The sequence below is a fragment of the Anser anser genome (assembly GCF_964211835.1).
Source record: "Anser anser genome assembly, chromosome: 1".
Lineage (NCBI taxonomy): Eukaryota > Metazoa > Chordata > Aves > Anseriformes > Anatidae > Anser > Anser anser.
In genome coordinates this window covers 196,103,447-196,121,583 of record NC_139720.1, presented here as the reverse complement: position 1 = coordinate 196,121,583, position 18,137 = coordinate 196,103,447, and the positions used below count along the sequence as shown (strand labels likewise).

The 18,137-nt window shown below is 37.5% G+C and overlaps 2 protein-coding genes across 19 annotated transcripts in view; one reads left to right on the top strand and one right to left on the bottom strand.

Annotated features, from left to right (window-relative positions):
• Positions 1–1,532: 1,532 nt before the first annotated feature.
• Positions 1,533–18,010, bottom strand: KBTBD3 (kelch repeat and BTB domain containing 3). Of its 18 annotated transcripts, none has more exons than XM_083820233.1 (4): positions 12,073–17,558; positions 11,511–11,553; positions 9,584–11,395; positions 1,533–7,096 (listed from the first exon to the last, which is right to left on the bottom strand). In XM_083820233.1, exons 3-4 carry the CDS (start codon positions 9,805–9,807, stop codon positions 5,476–5,478), a joined length of 1,845 nt encoding a protein of 614 aa, XP_083676359.1. In that variant the 5' UTR covers positions 9,808–11,395; positions 11,511–11,553; positions 12,073–17,558; the 3' UTR covers positions 1,533–5,475. The 18 variants fall into 18 exon arrangements, with proteins under 18 accessions (XP_083676359.1, XP_083676346.1, XP_083676348.1 ...); XM_083820220.1 differs by having other exon boundaries at positions 9,584–9,825; XM_083820222.1 differs by having other exon boundaries at positions 13,247–17,558.
• The window catches only part of AASDHPPT (aminoadipate-semialdehyde dehydrogenase-phosphopantetheinyl transferase), a 37,650-nt gene continuing 37,154 nt past the window's right edge, over positions 17,642–18,137 (top strand). Inside the window, exon 1 of the mRNA XM_083820242.1 lies at positions 17,642–17,780. The gene's annotated coding sequence lies outside the window, so the exon portion shown is untranslated. The remainder of the gene's footprint in view (positions 17,781–18,137) is intronic.

The following is an 18,137-nucleotide window of genomic DNA, read 5'->3' as shown; positions in this document are numbered from 1 at the left end:
TGCAAAAATAATTACTGCTAATTATAACTCACTGAGTATCCCTCTTTCATTGTGAAGTACAAAAACACTAAACCTCATTACTGCCCATTAAAATAATTTGAACTAAAAAGCATAAGATTTCATATGGTAACTGTACTCATAATTTTAAATAGATCTCTTTTCTCCCCATTGTTATTCCACAATTACAGAGACTATTAATCAAAGGTGAAAAATATTGGTGAAATATATACCAGCTTCCTCCACCAAAAAGTCCTTAGAGCTCCTTCATTCATGTGAACTCTCTTGAATTTACATATTGTTTGACTGAAGCCTAAGAAAAATACAGTTGTAATCCCAGAATCCGTATGTTGTTTTGCACGTTGCTGGCAATTGTAAGAAATCATCTCATAATTTGACATTGTCATAATTTGACAAACATCTACAAGTCTTATGTACTTCTGTAACATGCAGAAAAGTAATCTTCCAAATAAGCAGAAACTTTTGGTTATGAACCCACCACGGAACCAGTCTGCCCAGGAATCATTCAGCACCCGAAGCCTGCCTGCCTTTGTGCCAGATTTGCTTGTCATGGGCTGCAGCTCTGCCCCGGTGTCTGCTTTCCTTCGGGCTTTATACTCACTCACTCTGCATGTAGTGCATTTTGATAACCTTCATTATGTCCAGACTCTGGTTTCCTGCTTTTGATCACAGTGAGAAAAGCCATGTCGTACAGTCTGCTTCACATACAAACTGTGCAAGTCCAAGGTGAATTAAAGGTTTCTGTATCTGTCAAACATACATACACGGTTTTCTTCTGACCGTGCGCAGGGTTACATAACTACAGCTCTCAAATTGGGTCTACAAATTCATTGTTCAATTTAAGCTTTTAGCTTTGTGAACGCTGTTGGAGTGCCTTGTACATGCCTTGGGAGATTGGAGTATCATTTTTTATTGCTGTAACTCTAATTTCTCTATACAGTGGTTTGAAGGTTGCTGAATTTTAAGTTCTGGAAGAATATACGACAACATAGGGCTCCCCCATTTTGTATTAATGCCATTGCTGCTCCCGTTGCACCTGAATTTTAAAGTAGTTTATATCCTTTTATTTAAAGCAATTTTAAGCAAAATAAAGTAGTATGGAAGCCCATTTCAGTCAAAATAAATACCTAATCATTTGCAATACTTAAACTGTTAAAAATGCTACATACCAATGTGATCTAGTTGCATCCAATAAAAATATACCAAGTTAAATAAGTACTTCGCAGTCAATAAATATTAGAGCTTTTCATCAGTTTGGCTTGGTAGGAGCAAATTGATATATAAAGGATATACAAAGTCCAAGGATAATTAAAAATTAAAACAAAACAAACAAAATCTCTCACTGCAGTTTTATGCCTGCTAATTGCACTCTTGGTCATAACCTACTATTCAAAATGTTCTTCATTTGACAAAACTTACTTTAATTGTTAACCTCATTAGAAACATTGTTGATTCTCTGTATTTTGAAACTCAGTGGAAAACAACAACAACAACAAAAACAGACCTGAGAAGGATTCAGTTGCTCAGTGCTTTATTTCACAGAAGAATGAACATTTCAGCAAACATACAGTATCGCACTTTCCACATATCAGCAGAGCCCAGGCAGTAGCAAAATGTTACTGATCTCTATGCTGTACTGGATGTTAGAAGGGGAAAAAAAAAAAAAAAAAGTAAACTGAGCATAATGTTCAGATACAAATATTGTCAAATATATCCCTGGTTTAATTCTGTTTTAATTAAAGCAGATTTTATGCTGCCTCCTGTCGGTCAACTACAAACAAAAACATCTAAAATTAGACTCCACGTTTCAAAATGCAAACAGCATATCCTATATCCTATACCTTACCTAACAGTTACTACTAATCAGAAGAGGTATACAGCTTTCTTAATGGAGTAATACCAGGAATAAATCTGACCCAGTAAATCTACTCCATTTTTAAAATATAATGATTTTCTAACAGCAGTAAACTGACTTACTATTAATGTATTTAGAATATAGAAAATAAATTCATTAACGCATAAATAATGATCATCAGGTCTGTGCAAACATAATCAATATAAACACCTGAATAATTGATATTTATTATAACTCAACCAATATGATAACATTACCAAAGTGCCATAATGTTTTGATAGCATTCTTTAAAAATTAAGATTATTCCAATATAATCATTACTGGGTATTGAAGTCCCACATACAATATATTATCTTAATGTATATTATACTGGTCATGCTTATAATGTGTTCTGTGACATATAATAGACAACTATTAGAAATGTTTTGGTTACATTATTTAAGTGCAAATAGTAGCATATACTTTTACATGCAATTTGAATGTTTTAAACATTTTACTATATTTCAGTGAGAACATCGGTAATCATTAATCTAGTCATGGACTGTTTTTAGAGGAATGTACATTTTCATAAAGTTCTGTGAGCTTTCAAAAGTCAGAAAAAATATAGAAAAAAATTGCATGAATTTTGGGATCTTTTTAAATTCCATAGCTCCTGTGTAAAGTCAACTAAAAATATCTATTTGATCCAGACTTACAGAAGTAACTCAAGCAAATAATCCATATTCTTTTGAGTAGTGTAGTTGACTTCACTGAGATTTCATCTATCATTGGGTATTAATCACAGCATGTGGAATATTGGCCATTAGTCATATCATAAAGCCTTGTTTCTAACCATGACTTTCTAGCACAGCTGCTTCTGCACTCAATTCCGCTATCAGATTTAACCCTTGTATGTGAAACTACAGCAAATAGCCTTTTTATTCCTCCTTGGGCTTACCTACATAATGGAAGAAATTTCATTCTATTTCACAGTAACTTTTTACAAGCAATAGTGTAAAATAACTGACACTACCACTTTATTTCTTGATCACCGATTAAGACAGCTAAACTCCATTTGAAATCCATGAACGATTTGTCGGACTGGGAACTGACATTAGTTCCTGTGCAAATGTCGCGTAGAATATTAAAGAAGCATATGTTTTCCAAATAAAGCTGCATTGTTTTCACTATATATATATATATATATAAATTGTATACTTTACCACATACGCCATTGCTCTGTCTGATGTCATGTGATAGAGGTATGTGCGTATAGCAAGTAGCTGGATGGAGGACCACCAGATAAAATGTGCTGGAAGGAAAAACTTGGAGGAAAGAGCATCACCTGAATTTGTGACCAACTCAGTGCTGTTTATGCGGCCCAACAATTCGGTCAGGACACTGGCAATTGAAAATAACTCGCAGTTCTCTAGTCTCTTCCAACTTGCATAGCTGTTTATACCCATGTGCTATGGGCATAATGTCACTTTTGTCATTGCATAAATTGCATACTTATTACTTGGGTATAAAAACAGCATGAAAGCACAAGCAAAGAATTAGTATTTCTGATGGAAAGTGACAAGTTACAATAATTAAAGGTTAATGAAGTCTCTTTGCTACCTTGAGTAGCCTTATTAAAGCTAAAACTACTGTTCTCCTGTATGTCTATTTATTTGTCTCTTGATGTTTCAATAAGCAGAAATAGTTTTCTCCATCTCTCCTAAACTATTCAATACATTTGGTTTGCACTAATGAAAAGTAGTTGTGTTCCAGTACAAAAATACTTGCATTTCCATATGGTGATTCTATAGGGTCTAAGTGTAGTTATGAGTTGGAGACTCATGATGAAAAGAGCGAAATAAATGTGGAAGTTACCTGAAATACTACTACAACAAACTATTTACTTCTACAGAACTGACACATACCTTAATAGAAATTACTGAGGGGGAAGGTTCCGCTAGCAATAGGTTATCCAAATGTGCATAATTTTCATTTACATCCTTATGAAAATATTTATGATAAATATTATGTAATTTTTTAAAGATACCTGATAACAAGTAATAAAAATCACAGAATTGGAGCTTGCCATTGTTTGCTGTGTGAAAGAGAAATACATTGCTAGGTGATACCAAGCTTTAAGCAGAAATGTTGAGCTTGACTTTTGCAGACAGTACATGCAGTAGAGATGTGATAACGAAATTACCCTAGTTGCCTCAAGCCGTGTGAAAGAATTTTTAGCTACCTCACTAAATTTTGTTCATTTTTCAGCTACTTGGAAAAGACGTGCTTAGATGTTTAGAACCATTTTGACTGGCATAACACAACTTTATGGCTTAAACAATACATAAGGGCTCCCAAAATGTTATTTAAATATTTGGAAAGAAAGAAAATTCTCAGGCTGTGGAAGATTACAAACGAGTTTATGAAACCTAGCTAATGCGAGTGTCCTTTCGTCAGACACAGGTCCCAATTTGTACGCATGAGATCAAATTTACTTCACTATGTATACCTTGACTAATAGTAATACTGAAAGTCCATTACAATTTTAACATGATGATAGATTACTGTAGGAAGTTTCTCAAGCAATATATTATGTAGTGTTTACCATGTAATATTTTAACACTTAAAATTACTATGAAGTACAAGATGGAAGTGTCATTCATTTAAACTGCTATAGAAGTAAAAAAAAAAAAAATTTAAAAAAAAAAAAGGGTTATTTCACTTCAGAATACTACTTACTTTAAGTATTGGGAGTTATTTATGTAACACTGTATTTTGTGTATGACAAGATACAAACTTTTCCCATAGTTAACTGAAGCAACAACTAAAGCTGACTGTACAGCTTGCTGCTTATCAGATAGCACTGCAGACTTCAGAGGTGGAAGACTTCTGTTCAAAGCGGTTTTTCTTGCAGCGACCGAGGTGACCACCTGTACAGCAAAGTTCCCACAGGAATCATCCACCCTGTAGAAATCTTTTTCGCCCTGCAGAATGGCACCAAGGTTTTTTTTTGCCACAGCTATGGGATGACAACGGAAAGTACAGCTACTACTAAGGCACAAGGATGGAGAAAAACTGGTCAAACGGAAGAGCTGATGTAAGATGACAGAAATTATCAGTCTCTTCATGTCAGATACCTGGTTTTAATGCTGTGAAGGTCACTTTGGCTTTTGCCTTTGCTAAGGTCATTCTAATAGGATAAAGCTGACAAAAAAACAACAACACATGAATGTAGATTACTTTTAAACTTCAGTTACATAGGGAAAACAGTATCGCAAGCACTATTCTCACTCAGCAATTTGTCTCCTAGGTCAACTGTGATTATTACGGAAATAATGGCACATTACAAGATGAATTCTTCATAACTTCTTTCTTGAAATGTAGTGTTTTGAAAATTATTCAGATAACTACAGAGAAGAGTTGTATATAAAACTAAAAAATACTTTATATATAATGGCTAATATTAATGACAATTTTATGGACCCTTTCGAAAACAACTCTATAGCTGACAATTTAAACTGAATAACTTAAAACAAAAATAGTACATAGTTTTATGCAAATTAATACCTAAAAATCTGTTCTAAAACTTGTGCATTTAAATAGATTCATCTGACTCAAGAGTTTCAAAATTCTCCGGAGCAAATTGTCATTACAGATGACCAGGGGTCCCTATATTTATTAAACTGAATGACCTGACAGTAAAACTCAGTTAAGGCTCTTGGCATTGGGGAAACTTCTTCCCACTCAGACCTACTGCTGTGGTAGACTTGAACTTCATCTGTGATTTCTTCTGGAGCATAATCACCACCTAATATATAAATTTTGTCTTCTGTCCCAACTGCGCCTGCATTAAAACCAGCGCATTCGAAAGATCCTTCCCCTTTCCATACACAGGTTTCTGGGCAAAAGCTGTAGACCTTGTAGGTGGAGAGATCACATATATACAGCGTGCAGTTCACTGGAACAGCTTTGATTAGAGTTGCATGGAAAAACTGCCCAAATTCTGCTACAAGCTCCGACCACTGATCAGTCATAGCATTATACTTAAAGAAACAGTCAAGAGATGGATTAAAGGCGTCAGTAATCTCTACTTCTGAGCCAAGGACGTAAATTATATTCTGACATGCACTTGCTTCTGGATAGTAGATACCTCTTGGTAACTGGCTTACAGATTTCCAGTCTTTGGAAAGAGGATTATAACATTCTACATCCAAAAGACTTCGGGTTTCTTGAGCTCCTCTGGTCTTCCCACCTATTACAAACAACTGGTTTAAGGTTACAACAGATGTGTGCATTGTCCTTGGCTTTGTCATAGCTGACACAATGGAGAATTCGTTGCTGACTGGGCAGTAGCACCAGGTTTGGTCCGTGGCATCATGAAACGGTTCAGCAATATGAAGCCTGACGGTCCTATAGCAATTCCCTTTACATCCTCCAGTTATAAATATTTTTTCTCCATAGCTAGATAAACTTGACCCTGGAAGATCAATCATGTGTGTATTTGGTAGTTCTTTCCATTTATCTGTTTTGATGTTGTAGCAAAATGTATGCCTGTTTTCTCCATCTTCATCAGTTTTATGAACAAATATGTATTTTTCTGTTGTTGAAGGACGTGCATCTGGAAACAGTCCACTAAAGTTTTGCACGCTTTTAACTGCATCATTGATTATTACTGAACAATTAGCACTTTTCAGTAAATATTCTTCAGAATGCAGAAAGTCTTGCAAAGTCTTTTCAGGTAACTGGTGCAGTCTCACTTTTTGGATCAAATTAGGCAGATATTTCTGTCGTGTTTCTAAGTTGTGTTTGGTCCACTGAAGGACAGCTTTCAACACTGATTCTTCCTCAGGGACATCTAGTTCGTCAGCCTCAAGACATTTTTGTAATATCTCAAAATTAATCTCCAAGAAGTCACTTGATCTGAGTAGCAGGGAAAAGTGGTGCTGTACAAAATCTAGTGCGTGATCAAATAAGCGGTCGGAGCCGTAACTTTCTGATAGCGATAGCAACTGTAAGCAATTCACAAGATCAATACTTTTTATTAGAAAGTCACTGCAAGCTTTGGAAAGGAGTGAAACTTGAAGAAATGATGACAGCTGGAAGAGCATTTCCACATTATCATTTGTTATCTCTGTTTTTCCTGTGTAAGCATAATCAAGAAAAGCTTTCACTGCCTTGGGTGATAGATTACTAATAGTAACATTGCCATCATCTCGTTCTTTCATATTAACTTCAAACATGGCTCTGTGAATAAAATACAGAAGATATACACAGAAATTAAGGATCTAGCAAACAGAAGAGAACGCTGATGTGAGAAGGAGGAGATAATAAGGTGGGATGGCTGTATAGATCTAAAATGTGAAGGTTATCAAAAATAAGAACACATTTGCTTGAAATGGTAGCAGACATAAAGGAGTGGTGATAAGAACGTATTCAAGGCGATAGCTCATAAAAATGATAGCAGCAGCTGTGTTTTCTATGGATTTTCAGAGTGAGATGAAGTCTACAGCTCTCAATGGGAACAAAGATGTGAAAATGTTAGGGGCAGCATCAGCTTCAACGCTGAGAAAGAAAGGCAGATTTAAAAAATATATAGCAAGAAACCAACATGATTTAGGTCATGCACTGTGGATGAATACAGAAAATTAAGAGAAAAAAAGGCTTTCAAAATTGCAGGCTGGAACAAATGGCAGGATGGATGATGGGTGCACTCCTCAGTCATTAAGTGGGCGAGTGGTGAAAGAGGAGAAAAGTATGAAGAACCTTCATTTTTGCTATAGAGTTGACAGATAGATTTATGGGTACAGGCAGATGTCAGAAAAATGAGGTTCTGACATAGTATTGGATGATAAAATGAATCTTGTGCAGAAAGTGGATTGTGACTGAATACAAACAATGGTTGAAATTATTAAACAAACATTATTGCTCAGTAGGTCTGTCCAAATTTTACTGCAACTGAGTATTTTATTACTAAATATGCAATAATTACTTTTTAACTTTTAACTACTGCACACAATAGCAACAGCTCCTGAATTTGACAAATGATACTAGAGAAAAAATTAGACAAATGATTCCAAATACTAAGTATATCATCTGGATTATTAATATATCAAATGTAGTTGCTATTAATAGAAGGAGCTCTGTTACACAATTAGTATCTGTATAGCATGTGATTTTTAAAATCCCATACTTCTATGAAGCCAAAGAGGAAAAAAATAAATCACTGTGTATAGCATACTCTTTGGAAAGTGAAAATCAGGTAAAGCAGCAACTCACCTGACCTCCAGAACAAGAAGGTAAAATTACAGTAAGAAACTTACATCCCAAAGAACTTTTTACATACTCAACAACCCAATCTTTTGAATCCTTTCCTCATTGACCCAAGAGCTATGATATAAATCTCTAAGTTGTAGAGTAAAATGGAAAGGATGCTGGATGCCTAGGAAATGCACTACAGCTTCACTTACACACAATAGCAACTGAGTGATACCAATAGGAGGAAAGCAGTCTAGGAAAAGGCTTTGAATCTGAAAGCTAAAGTGTAGGGAGCAAAATATTGCTGAATATTGGGTGTACAAAATGAAACCAAAACTAAGAGAAGTCCAAAGGCAAGAAATATCATTTTCAGATGAAAAACCTTTTATCTAGTGGACGTGGGTACTTTTTATTCCATGAAGGTAGTAAATGGGCCTTGCATTCCAGGACAACTTACGAATTCGATGGCTGCTGTTAGTAGCTGTTACATGAAAACCCTCCTGGCAAATTTTAACCTGAAATGCCTGTAGCTAGTAAAAAGGCCACGTTACCATGTGCTTACTCCAGTTCTAAAAATTAACGCTGGAAGCTCTTTCATACTAATATTCCTTTCTACCGGTGTCTTTGTGTTTCAGTAAAAAGTGTACTTGGAAACAGATTTTCAGCGTGGAATTGCATGACTGAGTCTTACTAAGGAAAAGCTCCGCAAAGTTCTTCATAAATTTATATTCTGTATGTGAATAATCTGTCCCTTAAGAATGTATAGCTTTAAGTACCAGAAAGAAAATCACAGATTTGTTTCATGCTGAAAGGCTGAACTCTGTAGTTTAGAAAAATATATTAGATATCTGATAAATAATTATGAAGACAAACAGTGCTATGCTGATCACTCATCTTACTATAACAAAATCCAGCCCCACTCCAAAACCATGAACAATTTACCCACAATTGTTCAATGCAAAATGTATATGGAATCAACCTGTTCTGTTTCACAATGTAAATATGTCAAAGTACATAGACTGTCCCAAACAAAGTCAAACAATTGCAGACCTTCAGGTACAGATACAGGCAACTTATTTAAATTCTACCAAACAGCAGAGTCAGTTAAGGTTTGCTATCTTTATTTCACAGTACAGACTGCTGTTTGAATCTAAAATTCATAGGGTACTCATATCACTTTGGAAATCTAACATTGCAATTTCTTTCTCTTTCTTTCTTTCTTTCTTTCTTTTTCTTTCTTTCTTTCTTTCTTTCTTTCCTTTCTCTCTTTCTTTTTCTTTCTCTCTCTCTCTTTCCTTCTCTCTCTCTCTCTTTTTTTTTTTTAAGTATCCTTAATATGATGTTTGACCACTTTGATTAAAACCCTACAGACGTGAAAATTGTGTTGATTTATCTTTTAATTTTTGGTACTCCTTCCCTCCCTCTCAGAGAACTTACAATCCATTTCCTACAAAGTCACGCCAAAATTATGTTTACCTGAAAAAATCACTGCATGCTGCCAGTACACAACGATGACAAGGAATTATTTCATCTTTCACAATAATTTTAAAGTCAAAAAATATATTTTGTTCTCTGAACTTTTGTAGTACTTTTAGAATTTGTTGTCCATGACCTTCAGCCACTAAGGAATTGATTTTACTTTCAGGAACAGAAATTCCATTGCAAATAGGTCTGCTAATGTAATCCCGTTGATTGGCCATGTTTTCTTCAATCTAATCCTGAAATGGAAAAATAAGTAATTGATTTTAGAGTCTCATTATTTTTGTAATCAATATGCCATAAAACACAAATCCTGAAGTTGGTTTGCAAGTCGTATGTACAGTTCTAAATTTAAGTGACTTTTACACTGAATTTGATAATAATACTTCTACTTTGCAAAATACATAAAGAAGACATACTTTGAAAAGTAAAATATCTGACGTAGCAAAAAGCATATCTACAAATAGTACCTACCTGTAGGATTTTTTTCAATAGAGTCCACAGGGAACATACCAAGGAGTGTGATATAGATTTTAATTGTCATGAAAGAGTATTCCTAGGCTTACCCTCAAAAAAAATGCACACTTATAATTTGATGAAAAATGAAGATGGAAAAGGAGAATTTCATTACATATTTTTAGATTTTAAGAAGGTTCATTTGCATACTACAAACCCCCAAACTCAAAGCAGACCAATGGTCTTTCTAAGGCTTACAGAGCACAGGAGACACAGGCTCCTGGATTCCCGTTAGGCATTCCAGATGAAAATAACAGCGCAAACACGACAGCCTGGCCTAACCACAGGATTGCTAGGGGTTACCAGGTGGGGTCATGCAGAGACAGTTTGGTGACAGTACAGCTTTGAGTGTTTCAGCAATTGACGCTGACTTTACCTTGCAACCTCTGCTCTTGCCCCTGAAGCCGTCTGTTTGCTTACAGCTTACCCTGCACGCTGGGAGCTCCATTTACAGTGACGTACATTAACTGGGTTCAGAACTGATTTAATCTTAAAACAGTGCAATCTCCCTTTCAGTAGACAAGGTTTTCTAGTGAAAAGCCCTATACTGAATAAAGTGCATGGTCTGTACAGTAAGTTGGGCTTTGCCTTTTTATTTTTTTTTGTACATTAAAAATATTTTATTCCACTTTGATGGCATAACAAAAAATACTTTATATAAATATAAATATATTTAATATATAAATAATTTATATTTATATTAAGTATTTTATATTTAAATATTTTATATTTTATAAATATAAAATATATTTAAAATATATAAATATATTTTATTTACACCTATACTGAGAGCTATTCATACTGCTTCAGATGCATAAACTGGCCTTGCTGGAAACTTGTGTCAAGCTTGCCTATTTTAAAGCTTAAGGAAACATGTCACAGTTTTTCTATTAGAGGATTCTGCTTCCACAATTCCAATTACAATTAGCAACAGATAATGGCCCACCTGAATTGACAAAGAAGCAGATAAAAAATCCAAGCCAAACACGGAGACCATAAAAATACCGATTCTGTTTTTTAAATTTCATGAAAAGGCTTATCTAATCAGGTGATACATTCAGAACAAACTACGCCATCAGGCGGTCTTCTTCATGGGAGGTACTTTCACAGCAGACTGATCTACGCTTTTATCTAGTCAGGTAGCTCCAACCACAAATAGACCTCCATGTCTCCTGGAATAGAAGAGATCCATTGATCTTGCTCCCAGCACTGGCACCCTTGGAGCAGGCATCTTCTCCTTGCCATGGCCAGACAATCTCATGTATTCACTCTTTCCATTCTAAGCCTGAGGAACTAGGAAAATACAGAAGAACAAGACCACCGTTTATTCTGATAATACATGGCCTCATAAACCCCAACTTCCATAAATCATAAAGTTTTTTTTTTGTGTCAGAATTCTCTAGAATACCTTTTTCTTATGACCTTCAATTCTACTCCTCAAAAGACTGAATCTGGAAAAAGCAGAGTCATTTCAGTAAAATTAGTTTCTCACAGTTCAATGAAACTTAAAATAAGTGAATTTCAGGGTTTAATTAGCATTATATATTTTTTTTCTAAAGGAAATGTAAACCTTTTCACAAAATTCTGGAATTGATAATAGATAGTAGACATGTTCCTCCTTTTACATGTAATTTCTATGTCAAGCTCTGACTTACTACTTGTTTTCTGTGGGTAAAATTACCAGTTTCAGTAACATCTATCTTTGTATAAGGAACACAGAAACATCTAATGTCATCAGGTCCATCTCTGCAGGCAAAGACATCATATAATCACTTTCATAAAAGCATGTATTTTCCTATTTTTCTTTTACCACCACTATTTCCACTGAAAAGCTATCCCACTACTATTGATGACAAGACTGCAAGCGTTCTTTTAAGTACACATTCAATTTATTAATGCTTACGCATATTTGTTCTTCTGACAAAACTGTTATTTGACTTAATTTTCCTTTGTGATATTTAGTCACTCACAATGATCAAATGACGATATCCTCTTTTTCATCTACTTTTGTTAGGATGAATTAAACAACTGTCAAAATTTCTAAGGCCATTTATGAGACTGATTTTTTGTTTTGCTTATTATTTCCTGCAGCTTTTTCTTCATTCAGTCCAGTTTGAGCTCATCTTTCTTTCATTGTTATCAGATTTATTGTACAGCATGATGGTTAAATGCTCAGCAGCGTCTCACTACTCATCCGGTGCATCTTAATCCTAATCTGTGATAGCAGTGTCTTCTTATTTTGTATTAAAAGCAATTTTCAGTGATGTACTGCAACTGGTTTTGTCCACCATTAAGGGAGATATACAGAATACTGTGCTTTGTCACTCCTTCCTCTGCTCCACTGAAAAAAAAAAACCATCAATTCTCATTTCCCCTGTAGCGAATTCCTGCTTTACATGATATTTTTGGTACTATTTTACCAGTTTGACCGATCTGTTCATGATTTTAGATCCCTGCAAAATACCTTGAACAATTCAGCTAAAACTTTGTATGTTAAAAACAGAGCCAAGTAGCATTTATAATTATTTCATGCATCTTCTACAAAGTTGTATGAATTAATCAATAGTTGCAATTACATTTATAAATATTTGATCAAGTTCCTGACAGCAGAGTTAAAACATGGGGGTGCAGACATATGTTGTGTAGGTCTGGAGTTCAGAAAAACTGGGCAATGAGACTCCTTATTTTTGTTCCTTTTAGGAACACAGAATTCCAGTTACAGAGTCTGTCTTTATGTGGATTACCACGAACCAAACTCCAGTAGATGGTTCATTAGACTTGGGATCTCTTACTTTAATTTCTTAACATACGGCTGTGTGCCATATAGCCTCTTCCCAAGGCACCCAAAGCTACACCTTCTCAGGCCCTCTTCCATCACGCAACCCCACAGATACTCGTCACACAACAGCCTTCTGGCACCTCCTATAATGTGACACGTCAGACCCTGAGTGCTGGCATATGGGGCTGGGTATTGCCTGCTCTGAGACCAAACGTGGTCTCTGATGTGGCCATACTGAAGGTTCCCCACCACTCGGCAAAGCTTCTTTGCTCACGTACTGAACGTTTTCACATCTTGTACTGATGAATGCCGCATTTTGGTCACTGGGTAGACGCACAACTGGCCATAAGAATGGCAAGACTCACGGCATCCCGAAGAGGTCAGGAGGGACAGATGACAGGCTCAGGAACGCTTCAGCTACCTGCCATATGGCCTCCTTGCTGAAGACGCCCTGACAGAAGGGAGCCTTGGGTTGCTGTCTAGGTTTGTGCTTGTGGGCTCCATCTGGTCACGGCTGATCGTCTGCCACTCTTACTGTACGGTTATCCCCTTTGTTCTCACTCTGCCTTCTCAAAGGGAATTTAATTATTGTTTTTTTCCAGTTTCAGAGTTCTGTGTACCTTTAAGTATCAGCCCAGCTTTCTAAAAAATGAAACCAAACCCCCTGAAAGTTTTCCTGCTTGAAAGTCACATCTGCACTGGCCACTGCAATGACGTTTGACAAAGACGTTTATTTAAGGCCGACCCCACTTAACACGTAATCAGGAAGATATTATGTACCTTCCAAGGCTCAGACTTCCACTTGAGATGTGAGGCATTCTGCACACCTGACAGCTGAACGGCAAGAAACGGCCAGCTTACGTCTGGCCACAAAGTAAGCCAAAGCAGCAGGCACCTGAACAGCAGGAGGTGGGGACGGTAAGGTAATGGCAGTCGTTAGAGTGGATGAACTAAGGGAACACCTTATGGGAAGAACAAGGTTGTGATGGTAAGAGCATTCTCACGGTCCATTACAAAGTACAATAGAAAGGACCCAGACCTCTTTAGTTCTGCTGTTCACAAGGCCCTCCATTTCAATACTGCCCTTTTCCCAAGAGCAGTCTAGAAAATAATGAGCTAGATGACCCAGGTGTCAGGTATCCACACTGAAAATTGTGATAAGCCTACAGTCAAAATGTGGTATAGGCACATTCCTATCATTATTATCTTATCTCCTTGTAAAAAGCTTCAAGAAAATGCCTAACTGTCCTTAATGGTTGTATACCAAGCACATTGCTGCAACACCACTCCCTGAACTTCTGGAGGAATTCTTTTACCTCACTGATGGTAATGTTACCTTTTCAAAAATAGTTAAAAGATGTAACATCATTATAAAGATTTTCTATTATTTGGCACCACTGGCAACCCTTCTTAGATGTACTGGTAGTTCTGTGTGTGGAAGAAATTGAAATGTGCAGTTTATCTGTTTATAATCTTCCTTTGGGAAGTCCGGCTGCCTTTCTGAGTATCAATTTCCTAATCTTGATATTTGTAGACTCCTAGACATTACACTAAGAGACTGTAGTCTCTTAGACTGGTACTCCAGACTGCAGTATCTTTAAGATATCTAAGAGACAGCATAATTTAAACTTACACAAGTGTCCAAAAACATCCAAGCCAGCCATTTTCTAAATATCTAAACAGCCACACGCTAAAATCATAATCAGTATGCCTCCTATAATAGGTGATAGCACCCATTCTACCAGGTGTGAAACGGCAAAGCAGAGCTGCAGAGTGAGCTCTGAGCACAGACAACCTTTGGTTTGGGTTGTGTCTACTGTGGTTGTCACCAGAGCATTGAACAGAACATAGCCGTAGAAAGTACCTGTATTTATACATCCTGAACCGACAGCCCAAATAGCCTTAGATGCTGTGACTAACAGAATAAGTGGTTAGTTACATTTTGTACTAATGAAGATGAGAATGGTGTGAGATGTGCTGTTTTATGTGGGTACCAGAGGTAAGTTACAAGGGAAGGACAAAGGCATGCATAGTAAGAATCGAGCATGAAAACCCAGATGAGGAGGACACGGTACGAAGTGACACTGGAGGAGAATAACAACAAACTCTTTTGATGATTTATAATAGTAAAACAAAAATCTATATAGAAATATATCCAACTTTGTAATAGCCAAACGGATGTTGTTTTGTGAAAGTATAGAACATACATAAATATTGTGCCTAAGCTAGCATTTTGTGAGAAAAAAACACGCCAGGGCCGTGCCTGCCTGACAATAAACATGACTGAACCTCTGCAATTGAACAGAGGCCCGAGACCATTCCCAACACAATGGACACAAATCTTACTTGACCAGTGCATTCACACAGCACAAATAGCATTCTCCATGTAGATAATGCACACATCCAAAACAGTCCAAACTCAACACTGAAGTACCAAATAAAGGTTAACAAAAAACTGTAAAGCACCCTTTAGCTGTTTTTATCTCAAAGCACAATATAACTGTGCTGTAGCACTCTCTGTACAGCACTCTCTGTAAATTAAAGAAGAAAAAAGACATTATCTCTTAATAGTTGTTACCTACAAGAACTATCTCATGAGAAACAAATAGCGATTCAAGAGAGCATTACCTTTGTCACTTCACCTGCTCCCAACTTGGTTGGTATGTCTTACTAGACAAAAGGGTTTTAGAAAAGAGAGATTGTAAATGCTGTTATTTTACAGAATATTTTGTGTACCTAGGAAGAAAGAATTAAGACAATGAAGATAAAGAAACTGTATTCATTTTTGCGAGGAGGCTTTGGTTTTCTAATACAAAATTTAACTGTACAGAAAGTGTTAAGTTTTGAAAAAATGCTCCCTCTTACCCTTCAACTGCTTTAGTGTAGTAAGAATTAGAATGCTATGAAATCTTGGGAGGTTCAGCATGTCAAGTTCAATGTTTTAAATTAATATTTTAAAATTTATTTTTAATATTTCGAGTACACTACATAGTTATTAAGACAATTTGCTGTTTTCACTCCTGATCTATTCAAAGGGGGAGAAATTAGTAATTTATTGTCAAATTTTAAACACACTGCTCCCCACTACACATCTAATTTAACAGCTCCTGATTCAGCAAGATGAGAATGAGTGGAATAGGTGTCTAAAGGGTACCTTTGGTAATCCTTCTAATTGTTGACTATACAGGCAAGAGTGGATTGAAAGACAATCGAAGTGTACATATTAAGTAGAAAGTTCTGTATTTTTATATTTTGTTATTGCTTTGTCTTCACTGTATCAAATATCTGCAATCTAAAACAGCAACAGAATTCCAAGTTCCTGTCTGGAAAATTCAGTGCAACTCAGTCTCACAGCTTTTTCATAAATAAGTGAACATCGCAGAAAATTAATGCTCCGTCAATCATTTTCAGACAATCAGAAAAGATGCATGTGACATTATGAGACATTTACTCCACAAAAAAGTGGCATTTATCAATAATACATACTGAGACAGTACTGTAAGAAGAAAAGGTGACAGAGAGACTTTAAAGATTTGAATTCTTTAGAAGTGATTGAAAAAAAACAGCATGAAAAGGAAAAAAAAAATGAAGAAGAAACAGCATGGTACCAGCAGGAAGCAGTGAAATTGCACTGGTTCCTGCAGACATTCCCAATGTGGAAGATTCCCTCTCTGCAAGCAGCAGTCTGTAATTGCATATCCTTTCACAAACACATAAATCCATTAAGACAAAAAAAAAAAAAATTAATAAGGAGAGCTCAAACTGACTGGATTTTATTGTAAAACTAAATTTCTTAAAATCATCAGGTTCCTTTGGAAATTATTTTTAGATAAGGAAGGTCAAGAATTATAATTTTCATTTTCTGTATAAAAGATGGAATTGAAATGCAATGTTGTACTTCGAATTCTGGCAAAAGTAATAACTGCAAGTTCCAGAAGAGAAAAATCGCTGTTTTTACTGGGTTTTCTAGTCTTTTAAGCTCTGTATGTGATTAAAAAAAGTTAATCAGATACAGATTAGTATTTGTGAGCAGCATTTTCCTGCTTTTTCTGACTGTACTAAATCCTCCTCTGCTGTCATTTCACTTTGTGTCAGTGTGGATAACACACAAGGGAGTAAGTATGACATCCCTTGCTTAAGTCACAAGAAAAAATGGGAATCACATTTGAAAAGAAACAAATTACACTGCTGATGCCTTCCTGAAACTTTCTTCCCCAGCTGTTACTTCAGCATTTAAAATATTTTGCAGAGCCCAACCTGTACGCAGTTATAATTGGGGTTATTTTGGGCAGGAGGACAACAGCTCACCTGGCCTGGGGGGAAACGGCATTTTTTTTTCACATTACAGGGAGTTGGGATGCTGAATAACGACAGGTTCTAAGAAATGCCTGACGTAACACCACTTCATTATTTTTATTTATCACTTGATGGCTAGCACAGAGAGGCACAGCCGAAAACACAGAAGTGCCCAGACGCACTGCCCGTTCCCCTGAGGCCCCCAATCCGCAGCCCAGGGGAACAAAATGGCCCCGCCGCTGGTCTGCGGTTGAGGGCACCACCTCAACCCACTGTGCCCCCCACCGAGACACACGGCAACGGCCCCAGGAGGCCTTTGGGGCCAGACGGGGCCTTCAAGCGCACTACCCGGGGTGACACTGGCTCTGTCCCTGTCCCCAACCCTGACCCCCTCCCTGCCCTTGCCCTCACAGCGCCCCGCCCGCCAGGGGCGGGCAACGGCTTCAGCGCCGCTTCTGCGCATGCCCACCCTCCCGCGCATGCGCCCTGCGCCGCCTCCCTTCATTCTAAGGGAGGACTCAGCCTGCCGGCCCGTTTTTTCCTCTTGCAGCCCGACTGCGGGCTCCGGGACGTGGCGGTCGCCGGTACCGCCGCTGCCCCTCTGTAAGCAGCGAAGAGCTGCCTCCCTCCCCACCTCCGCGCTCCCCGCCGAACAGCGCGCACCCACCTGCAGCCGCCACCAGCAGCTCACCGCCCCGCTCTGGCCCACCCCCCGGCGGCAGCCCCGCCAGCGGATTGGCTCCTTCCGGTGTCATTCTCCGCGCTCTCTCCCTCGGAATGGCTTGGCGGGCTGTCAATCGGGATAAAGCCCCGCCCATCCCCCGATAGAGCTCTGACGGCGCCGCCCAGCCTCCTTCTCCCTGATAAGCCGGCGGTTGGCGCGTTCTCCTGTCACTCAGGGCTTTTCTGGCACCGGATTGGTCCTGGTGGCTCCACAGCTGGGCCCTCCCACCGACCGCT